General features: G+C 37.0%; 1 protein-coding gene across 1 annotated transcript in view; it reads left to right on the top strand.

Moving 5' to 3' along the window:
* The window catches only part of dars1 (aspartyl-tRNA synthetase 1), a 35,683-nt gene that overhangs the window by 2,964 nt on the left and 14,698 nt on the right, over positions 1-18,021 (top strand). The window contains exons 2-8 of the mRNA XM_014020097.1: positions 1,435-1,537; positions 5,142-5,171; positions 5,502-5,559; positions 8,115-8,207; positions 9,316-9,418; positions 14,993-15,095; positions 15,477-15,557. Of these exons, the coding sequence (XP_013875551.1) occupies positions 1,435-1,537; positions 5,142-5,171; positions 5,502-5,559; positions 8,115-8,207; positions 9,316-9,418; positions 14,993-15,095; positions 15,477-15,557 (571 nt within the window). The remainder of the gene's footprint in view (positions 1-1,434; positions 1,538-5,141; positions 5,172-5,501; positions 5,560-8,114; positions 8,208-9,315; positions 9,419-14,992; positions 15,096-15,476; positions 15,558-18,021) is intronic.

The raw sequence follows: 18,021 nt of genomic DNA, 5'->3' as shown, positions 1-18,021 counted from the left end.
AAAAAATCGATACAGGGCTTTAGAATATCGATACAGTATCGGGAAATGAAATATCGCGATATTTCAGTGTATCGATATTTTCTTACACCCCTAGGCATCACTGTACAGCGCTTTCACATTTGACGGAGTTATTGCACATAGATATTGTACATATTGCACATTGGTTATTACACATTAGGGTTGGGCAATGTTTTCAAAAAAATGAATCACGACTAATTGTGGTATTTAGCCGATAACAATTAATTTGACAATTAATCCCCTGGAGTCCCTGGACACCCTTATGTCCTGGTCACATGACCAAGTTAGTGGGAAAGATTTGCTCTTSGTAAAAATCTGTTCCAAATTGTGTCAAAATTACATCAAGTTATACATCAATTTTTAAATTGTGTTGATAGATAAATAAGTACAATAAATACAGATAAATAAATTACAGAACTTTTTTTTATTTTATGTTAGTCATATTTGAAGAGGAGAGGAGCACCGTGCAGACTGACTGGAGAAACGTCCAGTCAGTCTGCCTGGTGGCATTAATCATATTAATCTTCAAGTGCCAAATAATAATCAATTAATGTTTTTCTGATGATTAATTGCACACGATACGATTATGCCCAACCCACACATTACACATTGGATTTTTGTGAATGTATTGTTGCCTGAATGCGTTTGCACTGCGGTGTTATGTTGCGTTTAGTGCCCTGATGGCTGTGGGGTTTATCTTTTGTTCTTTAAACTTATAGGTTTATAACTTCCTTTGTAATCCACATACTCTGTCGTCCTGAATGATGCACTGATAAATCAGCATGCTTCATATGCACACAGTTTTAAAAACCATGTATCCAAATAAGTTATTGTAAAGCTACAATAAAAAAAAAGAGAAATGAACAGAAATTTTTAGATTGGAGCGGAATTAAGCATGTGCATTTATGGTCACTTCTGCTGCATTATYTTCACCATTTGAACCTTAATATTACACCTGAATATGAATTTAATTTGCCTTTATAATTGGCATCAAATGGTATATTCTTATCAGCACAGTAATTGGGTAGTGTGTCTTTTATATTTAGTAAATAAAGACACCTTTACTTAATTATGCTACAAAATGTTATCATAATCGGATGATCTGTATCCTAGTTAAATTCTTCACAGAATCAGATAGTGCAGATCAGATGACTGTCTCCTCGAARCTGCAGGGTTCATTTAGCTAATCTTTTTGACATCTCAGTCCTAAACTCTCACCCATTCATCCATCTCAGCTTCAGCTGTTTGGTCTGAAAGAACAATAGGATTAAAGGTAGCGGAGACTTTAAAGCCGAAGGTGGTGAAGGCTCAGAATTATTTTTCCCAGGCGGTCAACTACTTCCTTGTGGGATGTAGGAGAAATAGCAGGTGGAAATGGACTTTCATGTTTATGCTGTGTGTTTCTTCCTGTTTCAGTGCGACGGAGGAGGAGCAGCAGGCTCAGTCAAAGAAAGCCCTAAAAAAGCAGCAGAAGGAAGCAGAGAAAGCTGCTAAGAAGGCTGAGAAACAGGCCAAGTTGGTCAGTGTTGTTATTTCATGTTWTTTTTAAAGATTTTTTTCTTTTATAATTTGGTGTTTCACATCCGCCACCCCACCTTTTTACAGCTGGTTAGTGAGTCGCATGCTGTTTTGGTGGGCATTGTGGGCTCAGCAGGGTTGGTAAGCCAACAGGGAGAAAGAGTTTCTATTGTTCAAGTATTCCTGTTATTTTGACTTTGTTTATGTCCACCCTAACAAAGTGCACCCCCCCCCCCCAATGAATTAGAGATCATGCAGTTGGCGTGTCGTTACAGCCATCCCACACACTAAAGCTCACACAAAGTTTTGCACTCTTATGAACTTGTGTGTAGACTATTTAGCAGTTTAGATAAAATTAAAATTGTGTATTCAAATTACCAGATATTTGACCAGATATTTTTTTTTACCTGACAGATTGAACACAGCTACCACTAACATACTGTTTTAATTTATCCAGCTGAGTGTGGATCATTTGCCAGTGTGACATAAATCAACAAGAATAATAAAGTTTTGCATTTCACTTCTTATATAGCAGTTCTTCAATAAACATTGTTATATATTTCGTCATTAAAACTGTTTCTGGTGTACAACTGTAAGACAAATCTTGCAGCGTTCACCTTAAGGTTCTTTATTGGGTCATCTACATTTTAAATGGATTGTTGTAGCTGTTTCCTTTAGTAATACATACAACACACATTACATTGTGTGACAACCGGACCTGTATGATGCAGCACCAGTGACTGGCATAATCAGCCCATCTGTTTCTTTATTTTTTTATTTTATTTTATTTTATTTTAAGTAAAGGCGTTCAACTCCTTTATATTTTAATGTGTTTTTGTGGCTTGTGCACAGAGTGAAATAAGGTTAAGCATTAAATATATGTATTTGTAACCATTGCTTGCTTCTCATTTTGCTGCATATGAGTTGTGATTTATGCTCTTATTTCATTTTTATTAAAGCTAGCATAAATTTTCGATCCTTTCTACTTTACATGCTAGATACCCCATCTGCAGCTACCAATACTTAACTCGCTGATCAAAGCACTGCTTTAAGTCCTTTTTCATTACTTGTCTTAGAAGCTCTGTCGTGTTCTTCATGCCTAGAGCAGAGTTGAATTGGGGTTCCCCTGAGTACAAACGGGATTTTAGGTAAAAAGGAATAAAGTTTAATGGTGGAACATTAAACGAGTAGGGAGTACTGCTTGATTAAACATTAAAATGCACGTTTTTGGCTAAAACTGCCTCACAAGATTCACTGTGTGTTGCTGTTTTGTCCTGATGGAGGATGAAAACCTATTATTGTGTTTTAAAATAGGGTTGGGCAATTTTGGCAAAAAAATTTATCACGATTAATTGTGGTATTTAGCCGATAATGATTAATTTGACGATTAATCCCCCAGAGTCCCTGGACACSCTTATATCCTAGTCACATGACCAATTTATAGGAAGAAAATTGGCTCTTCGTAAAAATCTGTTCCAAATTGTGTCAAAATTGCAGACTTCAGGCTATACATCAAACTTTAAATTGTGTTGATAGATAAATAAATTACACAATTTTTTAATGTTGGTCATACATGTATTTGAATCAGAGAGGAACACCAAGCGGTTAGTCTGTCAGGTGGCATYAATTGTATCAATTGTCCACTGCCAAAAATTAATCGATTAATGTTTTTCTGACGATTAATTGCACACGATACGATTGTGCCCAACCCTAGTTTAAAATCTGCTGCATAGTGATTTGAAAAAAAAAGTTTTAAATTGTACATACTCTAAACAAAGATGAGTCTGAAGTTGCTTTCGCAAAGATGTTCACAAAACCCACAACCCTGGGTAATGCGTTCTTTTATGATACCCTTATTACGATGTAATTACAAGGTAATAAAAAAGGTAATTAAATGTAAGTACTACCTTATTACCATGTAATTATGTGGCAATTAGGGTACAAAAAAACTACTGTTAGTAAAACTACCTTTATCGGGTAACTACAAGCAAATTACTATTCAATAGTAACTCAACACTATATTTATAACCGAAAGAATGCAACTAAATTTTGGGGTTAGTRGTTAATTGCAATAAAATCTAACTTTAAAACTGTCCAAATTACCTACTACTTATTTAGGTGTTTCATAGTGAATTGTAATACATTACCAGGTAAGTGCTACATTACTGCAGACAATTAATTACATAGTAGAATTGTACCATAATTACCACATAATTACATGTTAATAAGGTAGTAATTACCATTTAATTACTTTTTATTACCTTGTTATTACATGGTAGTAAGGTTACCGTAAAGGAAAGCGTTACCCAACCCTGTCACTTTTTTGTTCTTCAAATGATGCTGACTCCTCTTGCTTTTGAAAYAATATGTATTTTAGAAATCTAATACTTTTATCTTTGTTGAACTTGAACTTCAGACCATACACACCTTTTTATTTTGGGATTGAATGCACCATTTAATGATACATAAATATATTAAAAGTATCCCATAAACACAACATTTAGGTGTCTTTCTGTCTTAGAAACTTATGGGTTAAKACATATAATTTTGGTGTGAAAGTTATCTCTGGGAACACAAACTGCAGAAGAGAGTTGTAAAGCCTTTAGCATTAKAATCCAGTTGTACTGAAACCAAACCATGTCACAAACATTTTATGAAGACCTCAGAAAATCAAATCATCCTATAAAAAACTGGGTGCCTCCTTTTAAGAAAGAGAGTCATGTAGTCTTGACATCATGCACTGTGCTGTCACAACTCAGGTGGCTTTGAGGGGAGCAAAGCAGCACAGAATCAGCTTCCAGATGAATTAATCCAGTCTGCATCATTTTATAGCGGGAGCAGGTGCTGTCACTGTTAGATCCACTCRCTGCAGCTACTCGCATCAATGTGGCATAGCGAGCATTGCCTCAGGGAAGACCTGAAAGCTGAGTTGAATGTTTATTGAGTTGGTATTTTTTATTTTTTTGCAGCGCTACACTTATTCTGCAAACACATGTCAATTTTGTGGGACCGACGTGGCTCAGTTGCTTTATGGCCATAGCAGGTCTATATTCGGTTGATCATAGGATGCAATATCATCCATCATGTGACTGAATTATTATATCAAGGATGAGTGATTCCAATTCACTCCACTGCCACCAGCCATTTCCACACACCAATATCAATTTGCATAGAAAATGGAACTGTAGCATTGCCAGGACTGGGTCTCATCGCACTCTGGGAGTCATTYGCCTAGAAGTCAGTGCAGAGATAAAGAATATCTGACCAATTACACTCTTTCTATTACATAGCAATATCTCCCCCTGCCATTACTCATTGCCTGTGATGTGTTGGAGCAGCGTGTGGAGGAGCTGTGTGCATTCCAGGGATCTTCGGCTCGGCTCTTGGACTGAGCTATGAGTTATTAATTTCATTCAAGTCTTTGGTCATACAAGATGAAAGCACAATTTACATGACTGTTGTAGCAAATCCATTCTCCATTTGAAGTTGAATATCTTAAAGCATCTTTATTTTTTTATTTTTTTATTTAATAGCCAGGAAATAACAGGATGACTATTTGCAATGCTTTATATATTTCCTGTCATCTTTTTGTGTGTGTGTTTTAGGCTGGTGAGCAACAAAGCACAGAAGAAGATGTGAGTATCCTCAACAGATTGCAGTATTCATCTTTTAAGACTATTTTTTTGTGCTTTTGTTCTGGCTTCTGATRCTCCTGTTGAACACCTTTGCAACAACTTGTATGCTGTTACTTGCCTTCACGGCTTTGCATTCCTTTCTGTTCCACAACTATTTTTTTTCCCAAGACTATGATAAGTCCACTCTGTCTCTTATCTCCGATATAGTAGACAGACAGAGAGACGTCAGACACTTTTGAAATTAAAGCAGAAAAAACAACTTCTGATGCATAATAAATCTGATAAGCATGCACCAAAAAATGTGTTGTTTCTGTTTTTTTATGCTTTAAGGACTTCGCCAAGGACCGGTATGGTGTGTCAGCTCTGGTCCAGTCACAACAAAAACTTGGTTAGTACAACAACAACTGTAACTCTCATCTAAGAATTCACTGAAAACATAACAAATAGCAGAGCGAAATTTACTTGAGTTTAACTGAAAAGGAAAGAAACAGATAAATTTATTCTTGTTACTACATACGTGATGTTAGAAGATAATGAGGTAGCATTTTTGTCTTGTAAAKCAAGAAAGCAGGAACAAATTGTATTTGCAAAAAGCCCAAAGACTTTTAATTTCAATCGATTACTATTTGATATTATTTCAAGTTACATATATTTCTTATCTGCACAAGGCAATACTCTCACATCCCTGTCAATCACCTCATGAAAAATACAATATTTTGCCACGAGTTATGTTCTTTAAAAACTTACATCTCTATTCATTTTCATCTTGTTGGATTTTTATTGCTCTGAAGGAAATTTAATTAAAAGATGGACATGAGAGAAAACATTTATTAGGATTCATGTTTGATTGCAGCTAGTTCAAAATGTTCTCACTACATCGATGTTGCTGAAAAAACAAGAAAATTACAAGTCATTATTAAACAGTTGTGCACTTGTTCTGTGCAAACGCTTTAGGCAGATGTAAACAAATACTGTAAAGAGATAAATATTTCATAAAAATTAATTAATAAAGCAAAGTGAATAAACAGAAGGGAAAGTTGTATGAAAACAGTGTTTTGTCTGAAAACAGCATCAGTTTTTCTGTGTAAACTTGCAGACACATTTTAAGGGACATCCAGAGACAGCCGGTCCCTGGATATAGGCTAGCTCAGATTCTTTGGTCTCTTTGTGTGATCCTGAACCCTCAATGGTTTAGAGATCTGGGCTCCGTGCGAGCAAACAGTCAATATAAGGATTCCTGGTTCTTAATACTGACAATGGTTTTTATTTTTATTGACACTTTTTGTTTGGGATCGTTGTCTTGCTGAAGAATAAGTTTAGAGACAATCAGCCTCATTGATGGGATTATATGAAGAAAAAGTATCTGGATGTTTTCAGTACTGAGGAAACAGTTTATCCAGATTAAATCCCCAAATCCTTTTGCAGAAATGGAGCCCAAAAAACTTGTAAGGACCCTCCATCATGCTTTACTTACTGATTTCTGAAAACACTTATTGTTTTTGTTTTCTACACTGGTTTGACAAACAAACTGCTTTCTGCTACACTGAAATATTAAAAATAAAATTTTGACTCACCTATACGGAGCCCCTGCTGTTGATTATTTTGGGGGTTCAATTTAATTTTCACATTGATTCATTCTGACTTTAGATGGGTGTAACGCAGTTCCACATATTTTGAGGTGACTGCACTGCAGGGCATAGAGTTTAAAAGGAAATAAGCGTGCATTACATTACTTCTCCCTATTGTAATTGTGCTTTGAAACCACTTAGACAACACATCTAGAAACTCCAGTTTGGTCTGAAATGTTTGTAAGTGACCACGCTGATGGAACATAGTTTGTGCCTTGATGGTGTACTCAGTGCAACTTGCCTCCAGCTTCACCTTGGCAGAAATTTGGCCAGTTTTAGACCTCTTATACAGCTGTTACTGTTTCAGGTAATGACTGTGTTTCAACCTGCATATGAATCATTAGCACCTATGCTTGTTTTTAATCCTTCAAAGCTGCTGACTATGTTCAAATGTACCAGTAGAAATTGACGCCACATCGAAAATTGATTTGATTTATATATTTTTTCTTTTAGTGAATTGATAAAAATGGGGAAAAAAGTTTGAAAACATTCTGACTTTTTGTCACATGCACTTGAAACCTCTGGGAATTACTGTAATTAAAGCCCTTGATTGGTCAGATATTGTTACACAAGGTTAAATGTTGTTTTTTCCCTGTGCAACCTGTTTTAGTACAGGAACACATACTGGAGCCAAGGTTCCAAAATCTGATTAAGCACTTGATGGCTATCTGTGGTGTCACCTTTTCTGGAAATATTAGTGATAATTCCTCTCACTGTTTGTGTTTGAGAATCTTCAAACTGTAAGGCAGCAGTCAGACCTGTTGCTGTCGTCCATCTGTCTGGATGATTTTTCAGCTCCAGTGGAAACAGACAAAGTAGGACCTCCCTCACCTGCATGCCAAGTTCAGCCATGGGGAGGGGATGGTGGGGGGAGGTGAACGGTGAGGTCTTCCATGTGGGTTGACAGAAAGTTTGCAGCCAAAAGGGGCAGCTTTGTTTTCTCTAGTGTAGCCTCAGTGTCTGCCTCTCCTACTTGCTGATAATAAGGAGTAAGCATGCCTCAGAGTGATACAAGTGAAACTAGAGTCAATTTGTCATAAGGCCCAGAGAGAATAGGTGAGTTTTAGACAGCTTTCAGCAGGSCTTCTAGTGTGTCTTATTTATTAGACATGCTTGTAATTTGAGCCTTTTATTGTGTGCTGCTTCACAAGCACATGCACGCTTATTCACATTTCTTTTAGCCTTTTGGGAATTTGAAGGGGAAACAAAAACAAGGGCAATTCATTGCTCAAAAACAGAAAAACGAAGCAAGAAAAGTTTTTTTTTTGCGAAGTAATTTAACACTTCTGTGTCTGTCTGTTTCTCTGGGAGCCAGACAGGGTGTTGGTYCGGGTCCAAGACCTTACTCCTGAGAAAGCTGACCAGCTGATCTGGTTGCGTGCCCGGATTCACACCAGCCGAGCCAAAGGTGAGATCACCCCTTCGCCCGTGAGCTCTTTGTTCACCTTTTATATTTCAGAGACGTTTTGAGCCATGTGGAGGATATAAACAGGATGATATGCCCCCTGTGCCAATCCATGGTGTTTGATGCTCAGCAGTCTAAAATCACCTGTCCTCAGGCTCTTTCTCAATAACACCACTTCTACTCCCAGATCAAACAGCCGTGCCAGCTGAAACTGAGTTGGGCTTGTTGAATTACATATGACCTAAAACAAATTACATCACTCTATTTGCAATGAAGGGTTAGGAAATAAAAAAAAAAAGATTTGAGATCACACATATGATACCTTTAGAATGTGATGACTTAAAACCCATTTTAGGATTCTTTTTATGTTTCTTTCCTTGTCAAATGGTTTGTCAACTCCAGGCTTTTTGATTTTCTTTTCAGACTAGCTTGACACTGCCAGGTGGAAGATCAGATAATCTGTCCTTTCTTGGCTCCAGCTGCTGGCAGCCATAAAGCGTCTTCATTTGAATACAATGAACCCACTGAGCTTTACCCGGTTATTGCAGTACTCTATAAAACACTATAGCTTTTTTTTCTGCTGTGATTAAAACTGTGATGTGAAATAAATTGAAGCCTGAATCATTGTTGTGTTTTTTATCGTTTCCTTTTCGCGATAACTTCCAGAGTCAAGAGACACTTCCTGTCCGCTTGTGTTTTCATTCTCCCTGCTCGCTGTAGGATGTCCACATGAACAGAACAACATCCTGATTTTGTGTGGGATAAGGTGGTGAGATTTTGGCTTTACCATTATCCCCACAGCCCACCTCCTTCTCACAGGCACCAAACATCAAAGGGTCTGGGTGGTCCACCTATCTGTTGACCTGCGATTTCATTGGCTAACTTGTTTACACACTTCTTAGGTGTGTGTATGTTTGATAGGAAGGTAGCAATCAGCTTTTCTCCACACAGTGCTCTTCAAAGACAATGTTCTGTTTACAGCTGTTTGACACTTTGCCTCATCCCTGCAGCTGCGGGATGCCTTCTTCATCGAACGTTCATTGCTTCAAATTGCCCAAAGTTTAACTGTGACAAGGTCCTTCACTGTCTATTGTTATTGCTTTGCTTTCAGGAAAGCAATGCTTCTTGGTCTTGCGTCAGCAGCAGTTCAACGTGCAAGCGCTGGTCGCAGTGGGGGATCGTGCCAGCAAGCAGATGGTCAAGTTTGCCGCAAAGTGAGTCCCGAGACTGTTTTTCCTGTCAGACGCAGCAAAAACAATGGTGGGAAAATCCTGGGCCCTAATCGTCCACTGGTCCATTTTCACACATTCTGACTGAGGGGGAGGGTGGGCAAATCAATCATTTTCCAGTTGACAGCCAAAGCTGGCTGTTAACTGGGTGGAATACGACAGAAGTTTTTAATGGAGCACTTCCTGTTACGATGGCAGATTACAGCACTTTGGATCTAAGGAGGAAGGCATGCTTAAGTGCCAAACATCATTAGTCATTTTAACAGCTAAATTGTAGCCCATTACTGGTAGTCTATGAATGAACACAATTTTCTGAGGATAAAGAATCTAAGAAAAGAAGGGGTTGGGGGGGCTTATAATAATGCTGCCTTGGGCTGATATTAGAGGTTCACAATAGACCCTTAATTGTGAAATGCCTCTAATGGGAGTTTAAATATACATAAGAAAAAAGTACAATGCAATTTGCTGAAATATGCACGACGTTGATTTCAAAACAAGCATTTGTTTTAACGCCCAGTGTTTAGTGAATTTAATATGGAAGACCTTAATTATCATGTGTGTCTCAAATGGCTTCTCTGTGGATGTTGCTAAATTAAGCCAAAGGTAACACCCACAGCTGTAATCGACCGCATGAAAAAGGTCGTTAACGTCGAGCTTGAGCAATTCCGATATTGCAGTAATGAATGCTGTTAAAAATGTGTCTACTGTTCTGCAGCGTACGAGCTTGGTAAGTTTGGTATGCTGCACCATTCTTTCAGGGAATTGTAAAAAAAAAAAGAGTGGGGGTGAAGTAAATGATCTGAGTGAGAGCTGTTACAGAGAAAGAGAGAGAGAGAGGTGTCAAGCTTGTTTAGAGGTATGTAAGGCTCCATAACTGTTCCAGGTAGTTACATCGAATGTTCAGCAGGCTCTCACACATTCACTCTGATCTGAGCCCATCTTCTCAGCTTTTCTATTTCCTGGGGTCATTACAGAGAATATACCATAAACAACAGAATTTACCATTTTGTAAATAAGAACAAATAAGTCTCTGCTTTAGTCGTTTCTTTTATTTTTATCATATTAGTTATCTATATAAAATACAGACTTAAAAAGCAGATTTTCAGCTRTCTTTTGGAGAAATGACAGTATGATTACTCAGGACTAAAATATTGGGAAGTAAAAGGTTTTGCATCATCTGCGGTACTCATGAAGGCAGTGTGAGGACATTGGTGGCCTTGAATCAAGCTTGCACAACAAAATCGTCACATGCTGTTTAAAGAAAACTTACACTTTCCAGTTTGACATTTAAAGTTTCTCACGTTGAAATGTCTTCAACTACCAAATATAAGTCCAGTAGGATACACACACAGACACACACACACACACACACACACACACACACACACACACACACACACACACACACCAGGGGTGCAACAATACATGTACCCGTATCGAACAGTGCTTTAGGTTCAATACACACTTGTATCGAACAATACAGATTTTTAAAATTTACTTTATCAACATGTCTTCTGAAGATGCTCTGTGTTAAAGGTTCAGTGGATCTGTGTTCGACTACTCCACCTAGGCTGCATTTTTGAGCGCAGGTCCACTGAGAAACTTGCTGTTTCAGCAACATTTAATTTAAAAACTGTACTTTGAGGTTAAACAAATGTTCGTAATTAATTTAAATAAATTACAAGTTAAAAGRGGCATGGAAATTTCTCTTTTTTGTATCGAAAGAATATCGAACCGTGAGACTAAAGTATCGAACCGAACTGAATTGTGAATTTTCTGTATCGTTGCACCCCTAAAATATACACCAAAACTCTCTTGAAATTTTGTTGCAGAACTTAAGGTTTTGTGGAAACGAAACACAAATAGACTTTGAACCTTAGTGTGTTTTAACACTCAGATTCCTTTTAGTAACCCGTGTCATTAACCCATGACTTGGACACAGTTGCTCTTCAGCTGACCTGCTTTTTGCCACTTGAAACATTAGTTGTGCCTCTGCAGGATGGCACAGAGTTCATGCAAGAAAGCTGTGAAGTGTACGTGGTCATATGTGGCTAAGAAAGATAGGTTCCGGTTCTAACTTGGGTTTTCTGTACCACAATAGTGGTTCACCTACTTTTGTGTGATCATACATGGACTGTCTTCTGACAAATTCTGCTGTTAATCTGTTTTTTGCATCTCTCCAAAAATCTATAAGGCTTTCAATGAGAATCATCTTCATGAACAACTGAAACAAGCCTTTTTACATAAACACAAACATATCGATTCTGGAAGTCTGGGCCGACTTTCTGAGCTGATAACAAGTTTTAAATCGTTTTTGTAAAGTCTTAGTAGAAGGTGTTTGTTAATCCACATCCTCTAAATGTTCTGAACCCTTTCTTTTACCACAGGCCAGCGGTGTAAAGTATGATCATACCACTTCCTGTGTTCAGAACAAAAGTTAATATATTCTGTGCATCACACGCTGTTGTTTACTTACACACTTTGATGTTTGTGTGTCAATTATTTTTTTTTAATCTGTGGCAGTTCTTCAATGTGGTTCCACAACTTTGTTGTAAGACGTGTTACAAAACTTCAGCACCTAACAACGGAGCAAGTGAAAGTGACGACAGCAGTTTCCAAAACAAACATCTCTGAGCAGTCTCGATTATCATCAAGTGGGTTTCTGAACAAGACTGTTAGGTTTTCACGTTTATCAGGAAGCACATGTGGTGCTGTCAGTTCTGTGGCTTTCTATCCCACTGCTAGTCTCTCAAACTTTGGTCAGATGATTGACAAGCTGAATGAGACCTGGGATTAAAAAGAAATCCTCTTATAATCACTCTGAGGGCACAAGGGGCATCAGGAGGGGAAGTCTTTCCTCACATGTCCAGGTCATCCCGCTTTCACACACGGTTTAATGAAGCCAGAGCTGAGTGTGAAGCACGCGTGCGGTTGCTTTAAATTCAAGCCAGAATCAGCTGTTATTGTTTTTAAGAAAAAAACATTTCACCCGTCGTCGAGAGCAGCAGCTTTTTATTACAAGGCACAGCCCTTGTATGCTGTTTAGACAAAATTTGTGAAAGTTCTTCTCAGTTTGGCAATGTGAACTTTTTTATTGTTCAATTTTAAATTTTTTCAATTCAAATTTTTTTCTTTTAATTAAAAAATAACTATACAATAAAATCAAAGAGAATACACAAATCAAAAATCAAAATAAAATAAAGGTAGCTGAAGAAGAATAAAGYGTATAATGTCTGCCCCTTTTATCCCCAGAATATATTCAAACGTAACATAATTTACAAAACAATACTAAATAAAAATAAAAACATAAACTCAAACAACAATTCATATAGCTTCACATTTTACTTTTYCRTATACAGTACCTTCAACAAACTAGCTTTTATCTGACTCTTAAATATATACATAGATCTGACATTTTTAAGATCATCTTCCAGACCATTCCACAATCCTATACCCTGGATTAAACTATACCCTGGAATAAACTATACCCTGGATTAAACTATACACTGGATTAAATGATACCCTGGATTAAACTATACCCTTAATTAAACTATACCCCGAATTAAACTATACCCCGAATTAAACTATACCCTGAATTAAACTATGCCCTGAATTAAACTATACCCTGGATTAAACGATAACCTGGATTAAACGATAACCTGGATTAAACGATACCCTGGATTAAACTATACCCTGGATTAAAAAAAATACCCTGGATTAAACTATACCCTGGATTAAAGTACATCTTTCTCTCAAGCAAGTACAAAAATATGGCTTCACAAACATTTCCATCACCGTAAAATAATAAAAACTGTCTCTCAACAAAATTTGCCTGACTGTTGGAAGGTAATACGTTTCTGTTGTTGACTAGACCATTGAGCAGAAACCTTTTTATTTCTGAAACGTCATATTTTGTGGATATCACAATGTTATTATGCATAGCTTATGTGTATTTAAGGTTTGATTAGTACTTTWCTTTGTCTTTTTTTAAATGTAATTRTACAATCTAGTCAAATCCCTTTCATGTTTGGTGGAATTAAAGTAGAATATGAACTCTGTAGTACATTTTTACTGTAGTGTATGTATTAGGGTTGCAACGTTTACCTGACTTATTCCAGTTCATAGATGAGCACTTGTACAATCTGCCTGGTTTAATAGAGCAAGTTTGTGTGGATAAATGTTTGGTCTTAAATCTAGATTTTTGAACAACAGCAGCATGTTTTATAGTAGTAGACCAACGGCTACACCTTTCCTCCTTGTTGGTTTTTGATCATTGACTCATCTTCTGTTTGTCTCATTTTTAAAAAGTATTGTCAAAATTCAGTCCGTTTTTGTCGTTTGCTGTGTTTTCGCCGTCAGCCTGTCTCTGGGGGGCCCACAGCATCGAAGGTTATTAATGTGTAGATTTATTTATTTAACTGATCTCCTGCTAGATGGGAAGAACCATGGTGGCAGCTGTCGTGGGGCCGAAGGGACAGCAGTGCCCCAATGTTCAGTCCCTCATTACTGCTTTTTAATGAGAAGGAGTGACGGATTACAGCAGGTTTCCCATCTGGCCRGGCGCTGTTTGGCAGTTGGTGGTGCTTCTCTTTTCTAACATGGTCCACTGAGTTTCATCCACAAGCTTGAATAGAGAGACAGAGTATTGTTTTTTAAACTAACTGTGACAAAATGAGGAAAAAGAAACACCTCTGCATATGCTRCAGTGATACTTTCATTTTTATGTGTTCTGGGGAAATCTTTACCACTGCTCTCATTGTCGTGTTTGTCRAGAGCTGGGTACTTCCCAGGACCTGCAGTGTTTTACACATGTTTATTTCAAGATTCACAAATTCCCTTTTAACCTCGCTGCTTCGGTATCCTTTTCTTGTCAGCCATTCTGACAGATAGGAAACAATTAAACCAGTTTAAAATGTAAAAATGCGTGATTGCACACATAATGTATGCTCTCATTTGCSCTGGAATTAGCTTGGTTTAATTGCTGCACTTGTTTAATTATCAAATAGCTCAGGTAGAGCTTTTATACAAGAAAAAGATGCTTTTCTGTGAGGAAAAMGTGAAGTAGGCACCATTCAAAGAAAAGAAGCTGGTGGCAAACTAGACTCTGTTTTAAAGTGTCCGAAGTTGTGGTGTATTTTTCCGCAAAACAAAAAAAGTGATTTCATAACTGACATCAATTTTTCTAAAAGAACGTGGGGGAGAAATGGTAAAATGTTTTGTACCCTGTTGCAGGGTTTTGATTAGAGCAGGGAAAGGGGAATTGTGCTTTTTTTTTTTAAATAAAAGCCTCTTGTGGTTTTCCAAATACCGTCCCCTGTCAGCCAGTGTCATTTCAGCAGTTCTACTTTTAGGATATATCAAAAAAGAAAGGAAGATAGAAAAAGAATTTGCACTTCCAAGTCAAAAACAATCATTCGCTCATATCCTACGCTTTCCTCTACGATTCATGCCATTTAAAAAAGTGGAAAACTTGTCTGAAAGCATTGGTCAGAGWTGAACAGAAAACTTGTTTAGATGCAAACAGATGTTTGTGTTCTAAGTGCTATTTTTGTCYTCCAGCATCACCAAGGAGAGCATTGTAGACGTGGAGGCAGTGGTGAGGAAAGTGGAGCAGAAGATCGAGAGCTGTTCACAGCAGGACGTGGAGCTCCACATTGAAAGGGTTAGCATACTTTGACTAGTGCCACACAAAAGATTACACACTCGCTTTTAGTACACAGCAGCTTCCTTTCACATCCACATAAAAACACTGTTTTTTTTCCTTATTTGTCTGCCAGTACAAATGCATCCAGACTTGTGAGGGTTTGTATAATTTCCTCTCACAGAAAGCCCACAGGTGTTCTGCAACTATGTAAACACTCTCACTGTGATCCACTCAATATTTGATTCAACCTTTTCACTTGTCACTGGGATCAKAAGAGGCCAGTTGACCCCACTCAGTAAAGGGAGTACATCATTCACTTGCTAAAGGCAAAAATGGACAATGTTATTATTATTTTTGCTTGTGTATGTCGCTGTTAAACAAAAGTTGTGTTCTCCCCAGATTTTTGTCATCAGCCAGGCAGAGGCACGTCTTCCCCTGCAGCTGGAGGATGCTGTCAGGCCTGATGGAGAGGGGGAGGAGGTGAGGATGGATGAGGAGGCCTGGGAGTCTCTTTTTTTTTGCCCCTACCTTTTAATTTGATGGACTCTGTAATTCATTATTTTACAATGATTATATGACAAGTTTTTCATATCACAGGACAGAGTTCAGGTGTCTCACTGAAAACTGATCTGCTTTAAAAATTAATAAATGAATTGTCATGTTAATGCATTATTATTGCGTTAACGCAGATGATTCTTAAAGGCGACAAWTTTTTTTACGCATGTTAACAGTTTTTTTTAAATTTCTTTATATGTGACCCATCACATCGAAACAAGGATTAAGTCTAAAAGTGTTATATGGAAAAAAAGGCAGATGTGTTTTGATTAAATGTTTGCAAAAATTGCATTTTGTCAACACATAATGAGTAAATGCCTTATCATATCATTTGAATGAACTGTCAGAAATATAATCATAAAACAAAATTCTGAAGCAATTTTTTGAGCAGTAGCAACAAAAAAACTGATTTTGAGCAAAAACACCTTAAAATTTTGGGATTTTTCCTGTGAGCTAGAAATATTTTTTGTTTTTCTAGCTGGAAAATCCCAATATTCAAATACTATTTGAAGTTTCCTCTTTATAAGGACATCAAAAAATCCTCATTAAAATGATATAAAATTAGGATTCAGACCAAATATTTATGTATTATTGTAACCAACAAGACAAATTAAATCATATCTCTGGATTAGCTTATGATATAATGATCCAGGTATCAAAATGTAGCTTTTAAAGCCAGAAATCTGAAAATGTTTTTAGGTCATTTTGACTAAATTTGACTTAATCCTCAATCAATGAGAGCCTTTGTTGTTGAGCCTTTACGTGGCATCTCGCAGCTGCTCTCATGAACCTGGCTGAGCTGCAGCCGGGGCAGAAACGTGGCAGAAATCACCAGATAGAGTATTTTTTTTTATTTTAAAACTTTTCCCAGTGGCGGGCTGCGAAGAAGTAAAGTTCTCTGTAAGCACTGCAACTCTAAACCGCCTTACCACCAGAGCAGTTTGAGCCTGAAACATCACTTCAGTTTAAAACCAGTGTAAACAAACAGAGGGAGGTTCTGCAGGCGAGGCTGATCAGTGTGTTTGAGGTAAAAAAAGAAAAAACTCAAGACCAGCTTGCTTTGACTTATTTATTTAAAGTTTTTGAAAATGCATTGCCCTTTTTTTTAAATATGAAACTGTACCTAAAAAATGCTCTGAACTTCTTTGAGTCAAAGTTTGTGCAGAATAATGAGGTTAAATCAAAAATTCAAGGACTTTTTTTCTTTTTTTATTCCAAATGAGTATTTTGGGAATGAAAGATAGATACTGAAGTCACAGTTGTCAGCAATAAACAAATAAATGAAACAAAATTAACCAGGAGATAAAAAGAAAAAAAAAACTGTACAGTGTGTCACACAGTGTATTGCAACATACAAACCTACACATTCAGCCATAGAGTGATTGTTTCTAAAGAAAATTATGATTAATCGCAAAAATATTGATTAATCACGATTAAAATTATATATGAAGTTGTGTTTTTTAATGTTGAAATAACTAATTTTAATGCCCTTGTTTGACTCTGCTTACAGTGCAGAACACATTGTTTATGAGATACTCGTTGTTTTGGGATTTCCCTGAATAGGAACAGAAGAATTGAGCACTCGTCATATGAGAGAATCGTGTTATATTTAAAGCTGCTGTTCTTCATAGCGACATTTTAATGGTTGTTAAACTTTGAGGCTGATTATGTGCGGTGTGAATGCTCTTAAGCTACAATTTATTTTAGTGATAATGACTTATTGTTCAGTTTAAGACCAAGTTTTATTTAGAATTCGGTTTTATGAAGCTCTTGGTGGGTAACTGTTTTTGTTAAACAACATGAGCCCCAGAAGCTGCATGAATTTGGTTTTCTTTCTTGAAGTTGAATTGCTAAATTATAAATGAGTCAAATAGCAGGAGTTTTTAGTTTTACTTAGCTGTCCATTAGTGCCTATCTTGTTGAGAGTATTTGGGTGATGCTACAATTCATAGTATTTAGTTATATTTAGAGATGCACCGATATGAAAACTTCAGCCGATATCGATATCCGATATAATTATTGCTGTTATGGCCGATAACCGATATTTACCGATATTACACAAACACACAAATTGTATTATACAAATACACACAAACAGACTTGGGTCTTTCTTTGTTACCATAAATAAACAATCAGACCGATATTCTAAAAAAAATGACAAATAGCGGCTGATACCGATATTAGTGCCGATATTTCGTGCATCCCTAGTTATATTACTTCCATTAGCAAATATACAGTGGTTTGCAAAAGTATTCATACCCCTTGAACTTTTCCATATTTTGTCACATTACGACCACAAACATAAATATATTTCACTAGGGATGTCCCGATACCACTTTTTCACTTCCGATACGATACCGATATTACAACTTTGAGAAATGTCCGATAC

This window comes from Austrofundulus limnaeus, unplaced genomic scaffold, assembly GCF_001266775.1.
Source record: "Austrofundulus limnaeus strain Quisiro unplaced genomic scaffold, Austrofundulus_limnaeus-1.0 Scaffold240, whole genome shotgun sequence".
NCBI classification, from domain to species: domain Eukaryota; kingdom Metazoa; phylum Chordata; class Actinopteri; order Cyprinodontiformes; family Rivulidae; genus Austrofundulus; species Austrofundulus limnaeus.
The sequence above is the reverse complement of the archived record's forward strand: the minus strand, read 5'-3'. Positions and strand labels throughout refer to the sequence as shown.